The 23,965-nt window shown below is 36.6% G+C and overlaps 1 protein-coding gene across 1 annotated transcript in view; it reads right to left on the bottom strand.

Moving 5' to 3' along the window:
* The window catches only part of LOC131154341 (gamma-tubulin complex component 2), an 87,001-nt gene extending 63,319 nt beyond the window's left edge, over positions 1-23,682 (bottom strand). The window contains exons 1-5 of the mRNA XM_058107044.1: positions 23,435-23,682; positions 23,269-23,327; positions 22,947-22,992; positions 15,464-15,598; positions 15,152-15,283 (exon numbers count right to left, since the gene is read on the bottom strand). Coding sequence (XP_057963027.1) covers positions 15,152-15,283; positions 15,464-15,598; positions 22,947-22,992; positions 23,269-23,327; positions 23,435-23,512 — 450 coding nt within the window. The 5' untranslated portion in view covers positions 23,513-23,682. The remainder of the gene's footprint in view (positions 1-15,151; positions 15,284-15,463; positions 15,599-22,946; positions 22,993-23,268; positions 23,328-23,434) is intronic.
* Between the last annotated feature and the right edge of the window lie 283 nt (positions 23,683-23,965).

The raw sequence follows: 23,965 nt of genomic DNA, 5'->3' as shown, positions 1-23,965 counted from the left end.
TGGGTTTGTCATTATTGAAAGATTTTTTGTTGTGTCTACTCGGCATTCCACTCTCCATAGGCATGGGGGAACTCTTTTTAGCATAGTCAGTCAATCATTTTGCAGTAGTTTGTGCGGTAGACAAGAAGTGAACTCTTAGTCAATGAATTTCAACCCTTGCCATGGTTCAAACCTTCAAGGAAATAGAATACTTTATCTTTCTCACGTCTTGAATATCCAACTTCAAAACAAAGAGTTATTTCACACACTCCATTGTAGTATCGGTGTGCTTAAGATCTCGCAGTTTGGGCTGAGCATTGTAATTTGAATTTGGTATGCTTTGTTTTGATTGTTCATGTTAATGGTTATTTAGTCATTTAGCATTATTATTATGTGTTAAGAGCTTTGTTAGTAATAAGTGTGAGTTAGTAAGGATATTATGGTCATTCCTATTGTGCTTGACATATATTATAAATAGAGGGAGAGACCTATCATTGAGTTTAGGACTTCCATTTTACCCAATTATTCAACATGGTATTAGAGCATGATTTTGAAACCCAAACCCTAATTGTTACCACCACCATCAAAACCGAAGCCTGAAACCAAAAATCCACTGCATGTCTACTATCATAGAAGAATTTCTAGCAACATTATAGCCCTAGAAAACAGCCACCAGCAGCCAAAAGTCAGACCAATCGCTGGAATTTTCAGGACGACACTGCCAGTTCAAGAATATCAAATCTACTATAGATTTTGCAAAAAAAACACCATAGTCACCTACGAACGACGCATTGCACTTGAACTGCCCGGATGTAGCGAAAAGTGAGCGAGGGTGGGTTAGGTCGTCGCCCCGAAGTGACGGGCCGTGTTGGCGCCCGAGTACGATGTCAAATATGCGAGGGTTCTTGCATCATTCTAGACGTGGGCAGGTAAAGACGTTAGTTCAGGAAACTAGGATTAGATTAGCAACTTAGAATATAGGGACACTTACGAGTAAAAACATGGAAATTGTGGATACAATGATTAGAGGAAAAATTAATATCATTTGCCTTCAAGAAACTAAGTGAGTGGGGGAGAAAGCTAGAGAAATCGATAAATCATGATTTAAACTTTGGTACACTAGAGTAGGCATTATTATAGACAAAAACTTAAAAGATAGCGTTGTGGATATAACTATAGTAAGGGATAGAATTATAAAAATCAAGATGGTATTAGGACAAGAGATAACAAATATCATTAGTGCTTATGCTCCTCAACTTGGCTTAGCAGAAAATCTTAAGAGACAATTTTGGGAAAATATGGATAGTATTATACAAGGCATACCAAGGACTGAGAAAATATTTATAGGAGGAGATCTAAATGGACATGTTGGAAGAGATCATAAAAATTATGAGATGATACATAGCGGGTATGGATATGGAGACAAAAATGAGTCTGAGGAGATGATCTTAGACTTTGCTATGTCATATGATTTTAGTATAATGAATACTTGCTTTAAGAAGAGAGAAGAACACTTAATAACCTTTAAAAGTGGACAAAATAGAAGTCAAATAGATTTTTTTTAACTAGGAGGGTAGACCGTTTATCATGCAAGGATTGTAAAGTTATTTCAAGTGAAAGCCTAACCACACTACATAGAGTCTTAGTATTAGATATATGTATTAAAAAATGGAAGAAAAAGGATAAAATAAACCAGTGTAGGAGAACTAAATGGTGGAACCTAAAAGGAGAAAATATAATAAAATTTAAAGATAAAATGATCAAAGATGGGGATTGGACCTTAGAGGATGGGATAGATACAAATACTCTTTGGAATAGATTAGCTAGCTCTATTAAAAAGATGGCAAAAGAGATTTTAGGTGAATCAAGAGGAAGATTCTCGAATAACAAAGAAAGTTGGTGGTGGGATAAAAATGTATAAAAAATCATAGAGAAAAAAAGAATTTGGTATAAAACGTGGCAAAAATGTAGAAACAGAGATAACTTTAAAAAATTTAAGGAGGCAAGAAAAGATGCAAAAAGGGCCGTTAGTGAAGCTAAATATAGATCATTTAATAGTTTGTATGATAGATTAGGTACAAAAAAAGGGGAAAGAGATGATATATTTAAATTTGCTAAAGCTAGAGAAAGGAAGAGCAAGGACTTAGGAAATGTAAAATGTATAAAAAGTGAGGATGATATTGACTGGGTTAAGGACGAAGATATTAAAGAAAGATGGCGAAGTTACTTTAGTAAGTTGTTTAACGAAAACCAAATAGAAGGCTTAAACTTAGAATCGTCAAATGAGGAAAAGACTAAAAATATAAGATTTATTCGCAAAATTAGAGTTAACGAAGTTAAGTTTGAACTAAAAAAGATGAAAAATGGGAAAGCTGTGGGACCAGATAACATCCCAATTGAAGTTTGGAAATGCTTGGGTGATAACAGAATTATATGGTTAACTAATTTATTTAATACAATTGTAAAAACTAAGAAAATGTCAGATGAATGGAGGAAAAGCACTTTAATACCTATATACAAAAATAAAGGAGATATTCAAAATTTTAATAACTATCGTGGAATTAAACTTATGAGTCATACGATGAAACTACGAGAAAGGGTAGTTGAACAAAGATTAAGGTTAGAAACGAAGATTTCAGAAAATCAATTTGATTTTATGCCTGGGAGATCTACCACAGAAGCTATTTATCTTTTAAGAAGATTAATGGAAAAGTTTAGGGAAAAGAAGAGGGACTTGCATATGATATTTATTTACCTTGAGAAAGCATATGATAGGATACCTATGGTGGGTTTTAGAAAAAAAAGGGTGTATGTTGTAGGTATACCGATGTCATTAAGGATATGTACAATGGAGTAATGACTAATGTAAGGACTATAGATGGAGAAACTAGAGAATTTCCAATTACCATAGGTGTACATCAAGGATCTGCTTTGAGTCCTTACCTTTTTGCTTTAGTGATGGACCAATTGACTAAGAGTATTCAAAAGGAGGTTCCATGGTGTATGTTGTTTCCAGATGATATTGTATTAATTGATGAAACTAGGGACGGAGTAGAGGCTGTGTTAGAATTATGGAGAGAAGCTTTAGAATCAAGAGGCTTTAGGATAAGTAGAAATCAAACAGAATATATGAAATGTAATTTTAGTAATGATAGGAGGAATATTGGAGACAAAGTTAAACTTGATGATGAAGAAATAAATAGCACTTGTAGATTTCAATACCTTGGATCTATTATGCAAGCTGAAGGAGAAATTGAAGATGATGTAATGCATAGAGTTAAAGCAGGTTGGGTAAACTGGAGAAATACTTCAAGTGTGCTATGTGATCGTAGAATACCCTTAAAATTGAAAGGGTAGTTTTATAGGACAGCTATAAGACCAGCTATGCTATATGGATCGGAATGTTGGGCGACGAAGAAACATAATACCCAAAAAGTAAAAGTTGCCGAGATGAGAATGCTTAGATGGATGAGTGGCATAACATTGAAAGATAAACTAAGGAATGAACATATTTGTGGTAAGTTAGGCGTAGCTCCTATAGAAGATAAGATGAGGAAGGGACGACTCAGATGGTATGGACACTTGTAACGTAAGCCTTATAGTGCACCTGTGAGGAAGAGTGACTTAGTTACTGTGGGGGGCAGTAGAAGGGGTAGGGGTAGACCTAAAATAACTTGGGAGGAGATAGTAAGGATTTAATATCCTTGAATCTATCAAAAGAAATGGTCCATGATTGCATAAATTAGCGGAAAAGGATTCATATAGCCGACCTCACTTAGTGGGACTAAGGCTTGGTTTTGTTGTTGTTGTTGTTGTTGTTTCACCGATAGACACTGCCGATCTGCCCCTCAGTGAAATCCCATCTACAGCCAGTGTCCCATGCGCCAGCCAAAGGCTGCCAGGGCCGACCCCACGCGCCAGCGCATGAACCTATTTTCTGGCATGGTTTTGACCTGAAATCATCCAGCAGTGATCCAATCCCTTTATTAACATGTTATTGGAGTTTTTTGTGATGTTTTTTTGTCCAAAGATCTCACCTTTTTTAATTGCTCATGTGCAGCACTCAAGGAATGGTTGTTTGATGCTCCGTGAAGCTGTTTATAAATGGTTATTGTATCTATTGAGTCTGAAACAGTGGAATTTGCTGTGTTTTTCGGTTCAATGTTCTAATTCCTTCCATATACCAAAATATCAATCTGTTGGGCATGTGTTTTGCTCAAAGATCCAATCTTTGTTGTGACCATGCACTCATGGTAATACATTAGTTGTTGTTCAGTGTTTGTAACAATCATTGGTGATTTTCTTGGAGCAGTGGCAGTGCTTATAAGCTCCTTTTGTGAAGGCTGTGGCAGTGTTATATAAGTTTGTTGGTGATTTGTTCATGGAGCTTCAGTGGTCCACCTCTCCAATTGTTCCAGTGCTGTGTGTTGCTTTCTTGGGGCTGCGTCTGAGTTTCTTGGTTCTGTGGCAGCCCTGTACTGATTAATTTGTGACTTGATCATGGTGGGTCACCTTGTTCATGGTTGTTCCAATTGTTCCAGCAATTAATCTTATGATCATTGGTCTGAGTTTGTGAATGTTGGGACGGAGTTTGCAAATCCCAAAAGTATGGTTCTTTCATTAGTCACTTGTTCGAGTGAACCGTGTACTGTGACTATATCAGATGAGGAATATTCAAGGTTTCTACACTATTAATCGTCTCAAAAAGCATCAAATCACATTGCATCTTTTGCCCAGAAAGGTAATCCTACAGTATGTATGTTATCTGGTATCCTTCCTACTAGTACTTGGGTTATTGATTCTGCTGCCACTGACCATATAACAAGTGCAACCAACTTCTTTTCTGATCTCCTGTATCCTAAAAATTTACCTCAAGTTTCCCTTGCTGATGAGTCCCAACTATTGCTGTTAAGGTGATAGGAACATTAAATCCTACTCCTTCAATCTCTCTTTCTTATGCTTTAAACATTATTAAATCTCCTTTCAATCTCATGTCAATTAGTAAGCTTACAAAGTCACTAAATTGTTCTATCACATTCCTCCCTGATTCTATGGTTATTCAGGATTTGAAGGCAAGAAAGACAATTGGCATAGGATGTGAGGCTCGTGAACTTTACTACTTTGAGTTGCCTTCTCAACCCATTGCCTACACAATCACAATTACACCACTTCAAATCCATTGTCGCCTTGGTCATCTACCCTTAAATAAGTTGAAACAGCTAGTTCCTACATTGAATTCTGTGTCTAATCTCGAATGCAAATCTAGCCAATTGGGCAAGTATCATCATGTTATCTTTGCTTCCTAGGTCAACAAACAAGTGGTTAGTCCTTTCATGCTAGTCCATTCTGATATTTGGGGTCCTAGTCATGTCACATTAAATTTGGGGTTTCAGTACTTCTATATTTGTTGATGACTACTCTAGGATGACTTTCTTATATTTAATGAAAGATCGTTTCAAGTTGTTTGATATCTTTTGTGCCTTTTATTCCCAAATAAGGACTCAATTTGATATGCGAGTTAGGATACTTCGTAGTGATAATGCTAAGGTGTACTTCAGTATCCAACTCGGTACTTATATGACTAACTCCGGTATGATCCATCAGTCCTTTTGTGCCCACACTCCACAACAAAATGGGATTGCAGAGCAGAAAAACAGACATATTCTTGAAGTCACTCGTACCATATTGTATCAAACGAATGTCCAAAGTTTTTAAGAGTGATGTTGTGCTCACTGCTTGCTCCCTCATCAATAAAATGCCATCCCTCCTTGGTGGTAAAATCCCATATCTAGTTATCTTCTATAAGGCTCCTTTTTTCTCCCTTCCTCCTCGTATATTCGACTATGTGTCCTTTATCCATCAGTTAACTCCAAGAATGGATAAGTTGGATCCTTGTGCTATCAAATGTATCGTTTTTGGTCATTCCTAAACTCTAAAAGGATATCAATGTTATATTCCTGCTTTACATTGATTTTTTTGTCTCAACTGATATCAACTTCTTTGAGTCTACGCTATACTACTCTGATTCCTTGATTTTTGTTGACCTTAATGAGTCTCTTCCTCTGCCTTACCTTCCAGATCCAAACCTAGTATCTGTCCCCAACCCTCCTACATCTTCATCCAATTTGAGTCCTTCTCGTCGCTTGGATCATCCCAATTTGCAGGCATACACACGGCAACTCAAGGGGGAAGTGCCTCCTCTTGCTTCTACTACTGTGCCTCTAGTTCCCTTGTTGAATGATTTTATTTCCCATGATGTTGATCCTCCTATAGCTATTTGAAAAGGTAAAGGCACTTGTACCCAATATCCGATCTCTAATTATGTTTTTTATGATTTCTTGTCACCCTTTGTCATTGTTTTGTTAGTACTATGTTTTCATTGCTCTTCCAAGATCTATTTCTAAAGTCTTATCCCATTCTGGGTGGAGGACAGCAATGGTTGAAGAGATGTGTGCACTACATGATAATGATACTTGGGATTTAGTACCTCTTCCTCTTGTAAGTCTATAGTTGGTTGCGATAGGTGTACACTATGAAATTCAATCTTGATACCTTTGTAGCTCGTCTGATGGCCCGCCCTGTTGCTAAGGGGTATACTCAAGTGTATGGTTTGGATTATTCAGACACATTCTCTTTGGTTGCCAAACTTGCCTCAGTACATTTGTTGATTTCTTTAGCCACCACTTGTCATTGGCCTCTACATCAGTTAGATATGAAGAACGTTTTCCTACATGGTGATCTTCATGAGGTATATATGGAACAATCACCTGGGTTTGTTGCTCAAAGGGAGTCAGGCTCAGTATGTAACTAAAGAAACCATTGTATGGATTAAAACAATCTCCAAAGGCATGGTTTTTTGGTTCTTTTAGTGTTGCAATACTTGAGTTTGGCCTCCATCGATGTGCAATAGATCACTCTGTATTTTATTGTCATGCTCCATTTGGCAGGATTTTTATTATTGCGTATGTGGATGACATTGTGATCACTTGTGATGATAATCGAGGCATCCAGGACCTAAAACTTTTCCTACAAAGTAAGTTTCAGACCAAGGACTTGGGACCATTTAAGTACTTCTTGGGTATAGAAGTATCGAGATCTCGTACAAGAACTGTCTTGCCATTGAGGAAGTATGTTCTTGATCTTTTAGATGAGACAAGGCCATTGGGATCCAAACTTGTTGATACACCCATGAATCCCAATAGTAAGTTAATGCCAAATATGGGTGGTGATTTGTTGCCAAACCCAGGTTAGTATCGAGAACTTGTTGGAAAGTTGAATTATCTCAGAGTCACTCAACCAGATATATCCTTCGCAACAAGTGTTATGAGTCAGTTTCTCAAATCCCCGAGAACAAATCTCGAGGATGCAATAGTTTGCATTTTGAGATATCTCAAAGGTGCACCAAGGAGAGTTCTCTTATATCAGGATCGGGGTCATACTCATATTCAGGGATATACACATGCAAATTGGGTCAGGTCACCTTCCAACCAAAGATCCACAACTGAATATTGTATCTTTGTCGTTGGTAATCAAGCTGCTATTCATATTGCTTCCAATACTGTCTTCCATGAGCAAACAAAGTACATTGAAGTTGATTGTCATTTTATTCAATAGAAACTTGTACAAAAGCTCATTACAACTACTCATATGAAGTTTGAGTTTCAGGTTGCTGATTTGTTCACTAAAGCCTTGGGAGGTGCTTGTGTGAAATTCATTTGTAACAAGCTAGGAGCATATGATATATATGCTCCTGCTCGAGGGGAAGTGTAAATGGTTATTTAGTCATTTAGCATTATTATTATGTTTTAGAGCATTGTTTGTAAAAAGTGTGAGTTAGTAAGGGCATTATGGCTATTCCTATTGTACTTGACATATATTATAAATAGAGGGTGAGACCTGTCATTGAGTTTAGGTATTCCATTTTACCTAATCATTCAACAGTTCAGAATCTGTTTCTCATCTTTTCTTGCATTATGATTTTGCATGGAAGGTCTGGAACAAGCTATTCAATTATTTTGGAGAAAGTTGGGTTTGTCTTATAATAGTGAAGGAGTTCTTGGTAATATCTTTTGTAGGGTTCAAAAGGAGGAAGGAGGGAATTGCTTTATGGAATTGTGCTTTATTTGCAGTGTTGTGGGGCTTATGGAACGAACATAACTTGCATATTTTTTAAAGAAAGAAGATTCCATATTGGTTGGTGTGGGAAAAGGTGCTTTTTATGACTTCTTTGCGGTGTGTGGGCAACGGAAATTTTAAGGGGATGTGTTTGTCAAATGTTCAAGGTGACTGGCAGTCCCTTCTAAGGACATGCTGATTTTAGTTTGCTGTCTTTTATTTTTATTTTTTGTCTTTCTGGGGATCCCCAGATTTCGTTGAGGTGACGTCTTCTCTCCTAATTGTACATTATTTCTATTTCTAATGAATTTCTTTTTCTATCCAAAACAAAAAAAAGAAACATTCTCACAGAAGAATTGGGTGTTAAGCTCTCTTTTCTAGTCTACCTACATGTCAATTACACATCGACCATGATCTCATTATACTTGGTACACCACCACAACTTAGCATCTCCACTCAATTAAATTCTAGCCATGGACACTTTTGTTTTCTCTGATTCAGTCCTAACAACACGAAAATATTGCTTCATGTCAAATAAGAAGTTCTCCAACTCCTTGGCATCATAGGCACCCCCATATGCTCTTGGCTCTAGAACCCTTGTTCTCCCATATTGTCCCCATGTAGATTTGGAATCCCAGAAACCATGAGGCTCACCTTAGCATTAAGCTCGCTCGCACGGCTTCCACTATACCACAAACATCTCCCAACAATGCCTAACCCTTCTTCTAAATCACCATGTTTTGAAAGTAGGGCCATCCCTACACCCACATGGCTGGCAGCCTTAGCCTTTGCCTCTAGTGCACCAATTCTCTTGGCATTAGTGTGCAGCATAGTTCTTGGACTGATGCTTCGCCCACCACCGCAATCCAAAGGCAACCAAATTATAAACCAATTAACCAAGTTCTAATACTAATTGTCACAGGCCGAACACTTCACACCTCACTAAGGGCATGTGGCACTAGTTGTAACATACAAGCTTAACTAGTGAGCCAAAAGTAAACTATGGTTTCACCAAATAACAAATTCAAAAACACCGTGACAAAGTGGAAGTAGTAAGAAAACATGAATGTAAGCAAGAGTCACATAGTGAACTGTAAAGCAAGGCAATTCATTAATGACACCTCCATAGGTGCGTGTGTTTAGCGAGGGAAGCTAGTAAGCTAATCATTTTTGCAATAGCTAGTGAGTTTCACAATGATTGATGAACACTTACCCACTCCTAAAGAGCATTCTATGTTATTCTCAATCCATCATTAGGAAACGTTAGTGTGATCATAAAGTCATATGATTTTCACCAAGGCATTATCCTACTCTGAGAATGAAACCTACACTAGTATCTAGATGATGATTACCCATCCCATGGGCATAAGACAAGTGGTCATAGAAAATCATAATTCCCTAAACAAGCTTGGCTTGTCACACTAGTGGAAACATGCAATGGAGGTTGAAATGGATGCCTTGACCTTTCGAGGACATGGGCCTTAGTGGATCGACCTCCTAGTAAAGAGCTGGTTAGGTGTAACTAGGTTTACACCATTAGATATCTTCCCTACAACTGTATTGAATGGATTAAGGCTTGATCCTTTAGGGTTACACCCAAACATATGGTATTGACTGGTGTTTTAAAAGGCCGGGGCATAAGGTGAGGCATTTTACCCCCGACAAAGTGAGGCGTAAGCCTCGAGGAGGTGAAGCATAAGCCCTTTAGGAATTTATTTTTTTATATTAAATATATAAAAATAAATTTTATATATATATCAAAATTAATATGAAATTTATTCAAATAAATTACAATTTCTTTTGCTTCAATTTTAAAACTAAATAATAGTATGGAAAAAATATTTCTAAAGTCTAAACACATAAATCCGCCACATGCCCATGGTATGGACTCTAATGAAACAGCCACATGCACAATTAATTGAAATTACACGAGTACAAAAAGGGATGGGGGAGCACCACCTCTGTCTCTATAAACTGAGAGAAGACTTGACGCAATGATGAGAGATAGACTCGAGATATGAGAGAGAAATTGTCGAGAAGTGAGATGAGAGAGAAAATCTTGAAGACACCAATCAGCCCGTCGGAAAAAGAAGGTTGGGAATTGTGCTCTACAAGAGAGATGATGGCGCTAGAGGAGTTGTCTTGCCGGAGAAGATCGGCACAACTTTGTCAAAGAGGGGCTTCATTAAGGGAGTTGCTTTGTTGAGTGGGATGCTTCGTGGAGGGGATGCTTCATTGGGTGGCTGCCATCATCAAGAAGGAACTAGAGCTTGCACAAACGAAGGGGATTCATGACCTAATATGCTATTTTCTCTTTATTAAAATAGCTGTTCTATTTTAGAAAACGGGCTTATGAGGGGATCAATTTGCATTTGCCTTAAACTCTAAGGCATGAAAGGCACATTTTTTCGGCTAAGGCATACAACCAGCTGCAAAAGGCGTACACAATGGAGAGTTTCACATTTTAAAACACGCCTTGGAACTTTTTTGCTTGAAAACGCATTGAGGCGCACCTTAAGAATGTCTTTTAAAACACTGCCTATATTGAGACCTTTTTTCTTGTTGCTCGACTAAATTTTTTTTTTATATTGATCTTGTTAGCCATTAATTTTGATCAGCTCTTATACCAATTGGGCGTAAAGAAAGCCTTCTTGTGTGGAGATTAGTAGGAAGAGGTATATACGTGGATACATTGCTCAATGATAGCATGCTAACATATGTAGGTTGCATAAGGCCATTGATGCTCTTAAGCAATCTCATTGAGCTCGGCTTGACAAATTTAGTATGAGGGTATCTACATTTGGTTTTATCCAATTTTACTCTCATCATTCCATCTTTGTCCAAAAAAAGAAGACTAGTGTGGTACTTCTAGTAGTTTATGTAATATATTGATATCATCATCATTGCTAATGACCAGAGCAGGATTGTAGATGTCAAGAGGTGGCTCTAAGCAAATCTTCAAATCAATGACTAGGGTACTTTGCATCACTTTCTTGGATTGAGATCGTACAATGTAATAAAGGGCTGGATGTATATCAGCAAAAATATACAACAACAGAACAACAACAAAACCAAGTCTTAGTCCCACTAAGTGGGGTCGGCTATATGAATCCTTTTCCGCCAATTTATGTGATCATGGACCATTTGTTTTGATAGATTCAAGGATATTAAATCCTTACTCACTATCTCCTCCCAAGTTATTTTAGGTCTACCCCTACCCCTTCTATTGCCCCCCACAGTAACAAAGTCACTCTTCCTCACAGATGCACTATAAGGCCTACGTTGCAAGTGTCCATACCATCTGAGTCGTCCCTCCCTTATCTTATCTTTTATAGGAGCTACACCTAACTTACCACGAATATGTTCATTCCTTAATTTATCTTTCAATGTTATGCCACTCATCCATCTAAGCATTCTCATCTTGGCAACTTTTACATTTTGGATATTATGTTTCTTTGTCGCCTAACATTCCGATCCATATAGCATAGCTGGTCTTATAGCTATCCTATAAAACTTCCCTTTCAATTTTAAGGGTATTCTATGATCACATAGCACACTTGAAGCACTTCTCCATTTTAACCAACCGGTTTTAACTCTATGCATTACATCATCTTCAATTTCTCCTTCACCTTGAATAATAGATCCAAGGTATCGAAATCTACAAGTGCTATTTATTTCTTCATCATCAAGTTTAACTTTGTCTCCAATATTCCTCTTATCATTACTAAAATTACATTTCATATATTCTATTTGATTTCTACTTATCCTAAAGCTTCTTGATTCCAAAGCTTCTCTCCATAATTCTAACTCAGCCTCTACTCCGTCCATAATTTCGTCAATTAATACAATATCATTTGGAAATAACATACACCATGGAACCTCCTTTTGAATACTCTTAGTCAATTGGTCCATCACTAAAGCAAAAAGATAAGGACTCAAAGCAGATCCTTGATGTACACCTATGGTAATTGGAAATTCTCTAGTTTCTCCATCCATAGTCCTTACACTAGTCATTACTCCATCGTACATATCCTTAATGGCATCGGTACACCTACAACATACACCCTTTTTTTTCTAAAACCCACCATAGGTATCCTATCATATGCTTTCTCAAGGTCAATAAATATCATATGCAAGTCCCTCTTCTTTTCCCAAAAATATACCTTGGACTTACTAATTGAGACATTGAGAGGTAAACCAGCTGATACTCCTATGGCTCCCAACATGAAGTTGTTTGCGGATGTTGGATTGGACTTTGAAAACATAAATCTAGGCATTTAGTTGGCAAGTTGATCACTAGAACTGACATATCCATTCTGTGGGTAGTGAGTCAATTTATGGAAATTCCAAATAACCATATGATGCTGCTTATAGGATTGTATGGTATCACAAATGCTTTTATGATAGATGCTTGATACATAAATGTAACAGAAATTGTGAGATCGTGATGCAGATTGGGCTGGCTTTATTGTCTACCACTAGATACTATACATTTGTGGGATGTAATCCTGTTGCCAGGCCGTAATCCTATTTCCTAGCCTAGCAACAAACAAACAACTCTAGCAAGATCTAGTGTTGAAGTAGAATACTCAGCTATCGCTAATACTGCAAGTGAGCTTACGTGGTTGATGTCTTTCAGTCTTTCATGTTAGAGATGGATTCTTGGTAGCAAAACCCACAGATATGTGTTCTTATGAACAAATTGCTTTTATATTGTTAGTAACCCAATGTTTCATAAGAGGACAAAGCATATTGATTCTCATTTTGCATCACTTCGCAATTTTTTTTTCCTGTTTATAATTTTCAAAGTTTTCCATGCTTCGATCTTTTTGCCATGTCTTATATCAAATTCTTTTTGTGTTTACGGCTTTTTGGAGATCTTGATCCCACCATCAAATTTCTTTAGCCGAAAATATTCCTCTAGATTCACCTAAAGTCTCTTTTGCTATCTTTTAAAAGATTTAGCTATACTTTCATTTATGTTTTATTTTTAATAGATTTGTTTTATTATTTAAAAATAAAGCTAGCTATCCTACTCTAAAAGTGTTTGTGCCAACACTATTCCCTATTGTTCAATCACCCACTTTGATTTCTTTAAATTTTATTACATTTTCTCCCTTTAGGTTCCACTGCCTAGTTCTCTTGCATTGATTTATGTTGCCATTTCTCTTCCACTTTTTAACACATATATCTAACACTAAAACTCTATATTGTGCAGTTGACCTTGCACTGAAATAACTTTACAATCCTTACATGATAAACAATCTACATTCCTACTTTTAAAAAAATATAAATATATTCAACTTTTAATTTTTCCATTCTTGAGGTTGTTAAGTGTTCTTCTCTCTATTTAAAGCATATATTCATTTTAGTAAGAGCACATGACATGGAAAAGTCTAAGATTATACAATCAGACTCAATTCTATCTCCATATTGATCCTCTCATAACCTTCATTGTCCTTTAAAATTTTCTTCTCTCTTTTCTTCGTTGTTGTTGTTGGAGGATTGTTGTCCTTTCAATACGAGGGACATTTAGTTGTGGGCTTTAGATTTTTCAGGGGTTTTTTTTTTTTTTTTTTTTTTTGAGCATTTTATTAAATATAATGTCCTTTCTACTTCATTGCATTATTTGGAAAGCCAAAGTCCGATCTTAAGATTAAGGCTTTTATTGGGTTGGTTGTTCTTAATGGAGTTAACATCAACAATCTGCTGTGAAGCAGAAGGCCTTTGACGGCTCTATTTCCAAATGACCCTGCTATAGGTTTTAAAAATTCAGAATCCACTTCTTATCCCTTTTGGCATTGCTCTATCTTTTGGAGTTTTGGAATAAGTTGTTTGGTTACAGAGAGAGAATTGGGTTTGTCCAAGTAGAGAATTTGTTGGCTATTTCCTTTACAAGTTTTGGCATGAATAGAGATGGCTCAACTTTATGGTTGCAGTTCTTCGGGGAATTTGGTTGGAAAAAAACGCATGTACTTTTATGGGGAAGAAGATGACATGTTTCTTGCTATGGGATAGGGTCTTTTTGCAGCTAATTGTTTAAACAGGTGTCATTTCCAAATCTAAAGCAAGAACAGAAAGGCATTGTTATTTCAGTTGTAGTTTTTTCTCTCTTGTTTTCTTTTATTTATAGGAGGATGTTTTATTCTTCTTCTTGTACATTCTTTCTTCTTTAATGAAATATCCTTTTTTTTTGCATTTCAAAAAAAAAAAGGAAAAAAGAAAAGCTCATCGAATTTCCCCATCTCTCACCAAAATCTTTCGTATAGAAAGACCTTATCAAAAAACTCTGAACTAACATGATCATAGTTTCTTTTCAGAATCCAACTTAAAAACAATACCCTTCTTTCTTCCTTCAATAAACATTCAAAACCACCTCACTTACAACTAAGATAGGATCCATTATCAATCTACCCCCAACAAAAGCATCCTAATTCCTAAGCATGTGAAATAGTATGACTAAGCACCAAACCTGAGTGTAAGAACCTTAGCAATAATCTTGCACACACTAATTACTAAACTAATAGGCCAAAAATCCGTTCCATAGCATCTGCTCTTCTTAAACAGCAAGTAGATAAGGAGAGTTAACACTTTTCCCCAAGACCCTATTCCCATAGAAACTCATGAAAAAATCTCTAATAATTCCTCACCACGTCCCAACAAGATTCATCTGGACCTGGAACCTCATCCCTCTCTAAACCAAACACCTCCACCCTCACTTCCTCTTCCTCAAAAAGGCCTCACCAATCAAGACATTTGGGTATTAGAAATGGGGTTCCAATTAAACCATCAATCATAGGCCTAGAATGATCCTCCTCAGTAAGAGATTTTTAAAGAAACAGCTCTCTTATCTTGCAATCAGCAGACCTCACCACTTTCCCATCCCTTAACTCCAACTCTCTAAAATAATTACATCTCTTTTTCCCATTAGCCATTCTATGAAAGGCTAGATATTTAATTACAGTATAGAGGAAACAGAACATGCATAAGCTATAGTGCATTGTAAGATAATAAAACAAATTACAAAACAAACAAATAAAAAGGGAGAAAAACATACCAAAAGGAATGCTCTAAGCGCAGCAGCAAAAGCATGATTAACCAGACCATTCTTGAACTGAGATCTTGACTCAACAAAACGATTAATCAACAAAAAGCTCTCACATAAAGGAAATAACCGCTTTGCAAATTCCTGCAATAATGTCTCAACCAAGTCATAGAATATTGAGAAACCTACCAACCACATGAGCATAATGAGGCCAAAAATCCAAACCTCTCCTAAACAGTTAAACATGAACATCATCCTGAAAAGTGTATTAAACATGCTCATGCCGGGATTCAGAATATGTGAACTAATTTGATAAATAATCACCTGAAGGGCTAAATCCATAGATGCATCAACCTGGAAGGTAAGATCATCCTCCTTTCCATGGACCCTTTTAATTGAAGTGTATCGTCCTTCAATCCCAACCAAGGCAGAGAGAAGATCGTCAATGACTATGAGTTCCTACATGTCCAAACAAAAAATTATCACTGAATTAATTTCATAAATAGGCGTTAGTCACAGCCAGAAAGCAAAATGGAAAGCAGCGTTTACATCATCAATAGTGGGTGACACAAAGAGAATGTACAATCAGAGCAAGGATACTAAATCCTCAAAAATTAAAAAGGAAAAACAAAAGAAAAATAAATGAATAAAATAATGAAAATAAAAAATAATAATAAATAATTAATAAAAAAAAACTGAAATCAACCAAGAAAGCCCCTTTTAATCCCTTCCCGTCATAGGCCACCGAACACTTCTAATTAGCTGATTCCTTCTAACCCTTCTTTTCCTTAGATTTACCACCAAGCCTAACTTCCTTTCCTCCATCAAACAACATGAGGCCCAAGTTGTCCAACAAACTTTGAGTTTGAATGTCTTTCTCAAAAGTTTCTTGAACTGGAGTGGGAAGAATTCCATCTTTTACCTTCAGCTCTTCTTTAGAAACATCATTCTCAAAAATATTAATTCCATCTAAACCTTCTAGAGGAGGAGGCGGCACATAAGATAAATCTCCAAGGCAATCAGAAGAAGAGTCGGAAGAAAATCCTTTCAAATCCCGAATTTGATACAAAAGTAAACCCCTATCACATTAAATTCACTACTGCCTACACTATCAACCTCCAAAATATCCCCCCATCTCTTGCTATCCTTACTCATATTAGCCATCTCCCGATTGGCTCTTCCACTATACTTAAAACACCTTTATAATCTCTCCTAAGAATTGTTGGCCTAACATGGCTTTCAAATCTTATTTTGATGACAACAAATCAAGGCAAAGTTAACATGTTGTGGTTTAAGTAATGATGTTTCAGGAAATCAAGTATATGAAGTTCAAAAGTTCAAGTACTAAGAGTCCAAGATCACAAGTGATTATTAAAAGCTCATACTCCAACAACAAGTGATCAAAAGGAAGTTTAAAAGGTCAAAGACAAACAAATCTTATGGAAGCTTAAAGGATATTGAAGCTCAAGACAAGATGGACTAAAAGCAAAGATATGCATGAAGACTTCAAGTTTAGAAAGTTTTAAAGTCTTAAGGAAGTCTTGTGTAAGTACTTCATTTAAATATCAAAATGAATGCTTTGAAACTCATTAGGGTTAATTATGGACTTAGAGACCTTATTTTGAAAACCCTTGAAAATATCTTTCAAAAGTATCAAAACAAGCTGGCAAGAGTTTTTGGAAACAAGGTTTAAAAACAGTGTTTTAACTGTTCAGGCGACTAACCCTTGACTGGTTAGACGACTGACATTTTTTCTGAATTAAAGTTAGGAAACAGAATAGGCTCAGTCGACTGACCCCTGAGAGTTCAGGCGACTGACCCCATACTAACTTCGAAAATATGCTGAAATTCAAAGATCAGGTGACTGACCCTGACGAGTTCAGTCGACTGACCTTCATAACGACTAGTTTTAAGACAGCGTTTAAATGTTTCCAAAATGAGTTGCTTGTGCCCCAAACTTTGTCAAAACTTGGGAAAAACTCCAAGTAACTTGAGCAACACGAAAATATGACTTTTTAGCTCTATAAATACATGATTTCTCAAATCAAATAAAACACCAAGAATTGAAAATCTGATTTCAAGCCTATATTGCTCATACTCTCTCAAAGCCTTCTTGCACACATCTACTTGCTAAGATTTTTTGAGAATTACTGAGTTATTGTTCACCAATCTCTGAGCAAAACTTCTGAATTTTGAATCAATCAAAGAAAGATCCCAGTGATATACTCTTTGAGCTTCAATTCTATTCTTCATTGATATTTACATTGAAGTATTGATTAGCTATGCTATATCTTGTACTAATCTGCTCTGTTTGAGAGTAATTCTTGTACGCAAGAACTAATTCTTCTTCTCTTGTTTTCTTGACGGCTCAGGGCTATTGAAACGTCGCACTTGGAGAGGAGGGCTCCAACCTATTGAAGGAGTGTTGTAAAAGGTTTACTCCGCCCATAAAGGAATGTTATAGTGGAATCCTTAGGTGGTGTGCCTAAGGCGAGGACGTAGGCGGGTATAGCCGAACCTCGTAAAAATCTCGGTCTCACTATCTTTCTTACTCTCTTTAAATTTCAGCATATATAACTATATCGTTGTTTATTTCAAATCTATAAACTACATGGGTGTGAATTAAATTGCTGAAAATTGATTTGCCCTTGGGATTTGCAGAAACAGAAAGGAAGTACGTTGGTAATCAATATCTATTGTGGAAACCGTAAGGGAGTACGTTGATTGATTAACACTCAAAGACTCATTGATTCATTGATTAATCAAACTTATTTAATTTCTGAGTTTTGGATGTTTGGTTGAATTCTTTCATATTGAAATCAATTCTATCTTGTTGAGTGGATTGAAATATTCAAAAGCTGAAAGTACTACATTGTGAATTCATTGGTTGGGTGTTGATTGAAATTGCTGCAAGATCAAGTTGATATACTCATTCACAGAGTCTTAAAATTTGAATTTGATTTTCAGCTGGTCTAGTGATTAAAACTTAAACATTACATTTGTGATTGTTGAATATAAAAAGGTTGAGAAAGAATTTATAAAAAGATTCTTAAAGAAATTTTTATAAACCCAATTCACCACCCCCCCCCCCCCTCTAAGGACTACACCTTAGTTTTCAAGAATGTTATTTTGTTTTCTCACCAGATGAATCTCGTTTATCTTCAAAATATTTCCTCCTTTTAAAGCCCACTTGCACTTAAGGTGAATGTAAACCTTTTGAATCCTCAAATTATCCGAATTGGCTTCCTAACCAGCAGAATTTCCTTTCGGACCAACAATAAGTCCTGATTTTCAACCTCACAAGAATTAAAATTCTCTGAAGAAAATCCCCCCAAACTCAATCCTATAACCACAACTACTATCATTCTTCTCTAGAATAGGAGAAACATCACCCTCTAGAAAATAAGTAGAATTTTTAAAGACCCATCTTACTAGTTTTGCCTCCTTCTCTTTTATGTTCTCGGAGGAACTACTTCTCTCCTCTTGAAGCACTGAACGAAACGCAACTTGCTTCTGTTCTGAAGAGAGACTAAATCCTGTAGCCACGCAGTTTTCCAAAAAAAAAAAAAAAGCATTCGTTTTGATTGGGAACCTGACTAGGCTTTTGGGCCTGCCCATTCGATTAGCCTAGCTGTGATTTACCCTACTGAATTTTTTACACTAACCAGGCCCAATATAGACTTAAAATTCTGCTCTTGGGCCTCCGTAACCAACAGCCACATCAAGCTGGATTTACAAACTCTTCTTTCTATACATAGAGGAAAAAGGAGTTTGTCAGGAAGCACAACATGAACCAATGAAGAAAGGGTTATGGCCGCCACTATGACTCTAGTACCCTTTTACCAGGAGATAGTTTGACCTATTATAACAACTCATGGGAGTCTTTTTCACCAAACAGGAGGCAAAAGGGCGATCACCCAAGCAATTGATTCCCTCCTTAACCAACAGCCACATCAGAGGTTTTAAAAGGCCTTTATTGCTTTTAAACAAACAGCCCAAGTCTATAGTAATCGTCAAAGACGATACATTCTCCCTATTGGAAGGACAAAAACCCTCCAACAAACTCAACAAAGATGACAGCTCGTCCACCTCTCTTATCATTTAAAGATCTACAAAGATGAAAATCCCACAAAAAATTTTCCCCATTAGAAAGCAAAAAGAGAAGAAATAGCCCCATTATGAAGCGAAGAAAGATGATACAAACGAGGAAACCACAGTAAAAGAGCCAAATCCCCACCCATGGATCTTTCCAAAAATGAAAGCGAAGCCCATTAGCCACCCAAATTCGGTATAACAAAACATGGTAAAGCTAACATATACATCTCCAAAGACTCTCAAAGAAGATCTAAAACCTACTTTAGTATCCCACCCATTTTCTTGTAAGCCAAAATTACTTTTAAGTTACTTTATGCCAAAGTGAGTTCGCCTATAAAGGAAACCTCCATTAACCATTTACTCATCAAGGCAATGTTTTTAGACATCAATTTTGACACCTTGTTTAGATCTACACATCACCTCCCAACCAACAAAATCATCTTTCTTCTCCCCAATCCAAACTAAAGAAGATCTCATGATTCTGTCAATAACCCTAGCTATCCCTATAGCCCTAGCTACCCATACAAGAACTTTAAAAATAAACAACAACAACTCAACAAGCCTTAAGTCCCACTAGGCGGGGCTAATTATATGAACCTTATTCTGCCAATTCACCCGATCAAGAGTATTTTCCTCTACGAAATTAAGTGCTATTAAATCCTTCCTCACTACCTCACTATAAGTTATTTTAGGCCTACCCCTGCCCCTTTTCATGCTAGAAACAATAACTAACTCACTCTTTCTCACTAGTGCACTACTAGGCTTACTTTTCAAATGCCTAAACCATCCAAACCACCCCTCCCTTATCTTACCTTCGATTATGCCTAGTCTATTGCATATATGCTCTTTTCTAAATTTATCTTTTAATGTTATACCACTCATCTACCTTAACATTTGTACTTCGACAACTTTACTTTTTGTACATGTTGTTTCTTAGTTGCCCAACATTCTAAACCATAAAGCATAGTTGGCCTTATAGCTATCTTATAGAACTTTCCTTTTAAATTGAAGGATATTCTATGATCACACAACACGCCCGACGCACTCCTTCATTTTACCCAACCTACTTTAATTCTTTGTATTACATCCTTTTTAATTTTCCCCTTCCACTTGCCTAACAGATCCAAGATATCGAAATCTACAAGTGCTATTAATTTCTTGATTATCAAGTTTAACCTTCTCTCCACTACTCATCTTTACTAGAAAATAAAATTTAAATGTATACTAGAGAGACAAAACTAAATAAGAGTGGCGCAGCCACCTAAAAAAATAAAAAGCACCTTTCCACCCATCTAGATGCTTTGCCACCTTCTCTAGCACAAGTGCAAAAACCCGCCACCCTAGAATTACCACCCAAAGGAATCCTTAAGTATGTCAAAGGCCAATCTAGGGTAGCAATCCCACTAATGAAGCCAACTCCAAAGGTCTAGCAAGTCCCAAACTGATTCCTACTGCCCCACTATTCCCTAATTTTACATTTTTAACTCTGAAATACACTCAAAAAAGTTGTAAATAAAATAGCAAGCATATTCAAAAAAAAAAAAAAAAACTCTCTATGATCCTTTAAGAAAAAAGATAGGGTCACCAACAAACTAAAGATGAAACACTATGACCCTCTCACCTCCCACCCCAATTACTCTAACAAAAGTTGTATAATAGTGAGCATATTTAAAGAAGATTCCCTATGATCCTTTAAGAAATGATAGCATCATTAGAGAACTAGACGATGAAACTCAATGACCCTCTCACTTCCCAACCGAATCACTTTAACAAACCATCTACCAACTACCTTATCTATCATTCTACTCAAATAGTCAATTGCCAAGACAAACAAAAATTGAGATAATAGATCTCCCAACCTAAAACATCGCAAAGTTGTAAACTATGATTAGGCTTTTCATGGTAATAACAAAAAAGGAAGCGTTAGACAAACAACCCCACTCCAAGCCCTCCACCTAAACCCAAAATCTTTCCTCTCCGAGACCCTACTTAGAAACTTCCAATTGACTCAATCATAAACCTTTTCAAATCCAATTTAACCACAAATTCCCTCCCTTTACTCCTTTGCACATCTTCAAGAACCTCAATAACCGCTAATTCGCTAAAACATCATCCACAATTGGCTCACCCCCAACAAAAACACTTTTGTGCTTGAGAAATCATATCTCTAGTAACTGAAGTCAGCATATTTTCAAGCACATTCACAATAGTCTAATATGCACTGACACCATTAACTAGACTAAAAGGACAAAAATCAACAACATTAACAAATATAATATTCCTAGGCACCAGAAGTGATGGACGTCGAATTAATGCTATTAACTAGAACTCCATCAAGGAAGAACTCCTTATAAATATTCATTAAATCCACTCTAACCACATCCCAACAATCCTAGAAAAATTTCATACTAAAACCATATAGACCTAAAGCCTTATTACTATCCATCTCAAACACTACCTTCCTAACCTCACTTCCCCCAAAAAGCTTCTCCAACCAAGAAAGATATGAGATTCCACTCCAACCATCAATCATTGGACTACTCCCATCCTCCTTTGACAAAAATATTTGCAAAAAAAAAAAAAAGGAAAAAACAAAAAAAAAAAAAAAATCAGTAATCTAACTTGCTATCACAACAGGGTCAAAATTAACCTCTCTTTCCATCAACTCCGACTCCTTAATAGTACTCCTTTTACCATTAGCCAGACTATGAAAGAATTTGGAATCACGATTACCCTCCTTGACCCACTTATATTTAGCCCCCTACCTCAAACTCCTAATGTCCTAAAAATTACACCCCTTAACTGATTTTTTAAACCCACCCTCTCAACCTCCTCATCAACCACAAGAATCCCCTTCCTTCCCTTTCCTATTCAACCAATCCAATTCTCCCAAAATGTTGCTTTTATTAGTTCTATTGTCTCCAAAAATTTACACTTCTACAACACTTAAGCTTTTTGATCTTTCTCATAAACACAAAACCCTCCCAACCTCTATAAATATCCTCACTCCATGTATCCCTCACCAAACAAAGAAAAGGCTTATGACCAGCCAAATATTTTTAGCCAAGGATTGTCGGTGGGGGTAGAGGGCCAGCCTTATCCCATAGAAATGGGATAAGTTTCCTTTCTCGGCTAGTCCTACCCTACCATAGAGTAACACCAAACATAGGCTAAAGGTCTTTAGCCTAGCCTATCCTAGCAACCGAATGCAATGCACCCTTGAATCTATGGACAGAAAGGAACTATATAATTTTTACGAAATCAAAATACACCTTAATATTTGCTTTGGGAATGGTGGCTTTTAGTGTTTTAGGGGTATTTCTTTAATGATTTGCCAAGGCATTAGAATGGAACTTATCTAATTTTTCCTCATTTTTTTTGAACCTCTTGCTAACTTTACTCTCTCTTAATAAAAATTCTTTTGCAAAAGCAGAGCCAAGTGGTGTTGCGTTGACATCACACAAGCACAAAAGCTTAGATGGTTGCGCCAGTTAAATGTTAGATATTGTAAACCGCACAAAATATCTAACCACATAATAAGAAAATTATTTTTTAGATAACTGTATCAATAAAAGTATCTTAAGCAGATATTATGTAATGGAAAGGAAGGAAATCCACTACAATACACACAAGTCAAAAAACATTGAGGATGGCATTTTTAATCTCTTCTTTCAAGGGGTGTGCTGTGTGTAGTGTAAACTGTAAAGCATACCTGTACAGAAGCATGGTAGCAACCTATGGCCTTTTCCAATCCAGGACTGCCAAATAAAATCAAAATAAATAAATCATAAGATCAAATGACAATTTTATTCATATATAAAACGATAAATAATTTTATTTCCGTGGATATCTTTTCTTTCCAAATTACCCAAAATTTTAAACAAAGTAATTCAACATCCTAATTTTTTCCCAGAAACTTTCCAAGCAACCAAACATAGCAGAATGTACTTTCAAAAGATACAAAGTTAGATGATCAAAATGATAATGAAAATTTTGATTAATTTGTACAAACACAGAGTAATGCACACTCGTACCTAAACGACTCCATGGAAAAGCCTTTTGCCTCCGCCCTCGATGTCGACAACTTCATCTCCTATACAAGCAAATTCCAGAGCAAGTGAAGAGAAAATGAGCAAACAGTTCAAGGAAGCGAAGCGAGTGATTATGAAAACATAGTTTTGCTTTGGGAAGAGAGAACGCCTGGTGGAAGCGGCCGGTGAGAAACGGCCGATCGACGTTCCACCGAGGAGTCGTCGGGCACGGCGAGGGCGAGTCCATTTGCTCGATTTTTGGAGAAAGACGGAATAGATTCGTCCTTGGATATCGCTAGAGAGGCACCTGAACAATTTTTGAAAGTGCTTCGCTCGAGAGCTAAAACATTTTTTTAAAAATAGAAGGAGACAACGTATACACTTTTTCTTTTTTTCTTTTTTGTTCAAGGCAAATTTTATCCAACCAATAATGGGTGAGTCCATTTGGTTAAGAGGGTGGCAAACGAATCTACCACTCATGAGCAGTTTGGCAGTTCAACTTGAAGAGATCACCCGACATTGGAGCAAAACGTAGGCTACATTATAGAGGAAAAATAAATAAGGCAAAAATGACATCATTGATTGAAAAGATGCAAAGAAATAAAAGAAAAAAGAAGAAAAGGGAAAAATAACTTGAGACATGCCAAAAGGTGATCCTTGATCAATTTAAAACAACCAAAGATATGAATTTTGAGCCTCA

Source organism: Malania oleifera, chromosome 4 (genome assembly GCF_029873635.1).
Source record: "Malania oleifera isolate guangnan ecotype guangnan chromosome 4, ASM2987363v1, whole genome shotgun sequence".
Taxonomy (NCBI): Eukaryota; Viridiplantae; Streptophyta; class Magnoliopsida; order Santalales; family Ximeniaceae; genus Malania; species Malania oleifera.
The sequence above is the reverse complement of the archived record's forward strand: the minus strand, read 5'-3'. Positions and strand labels throughout refer to the sequence as shown.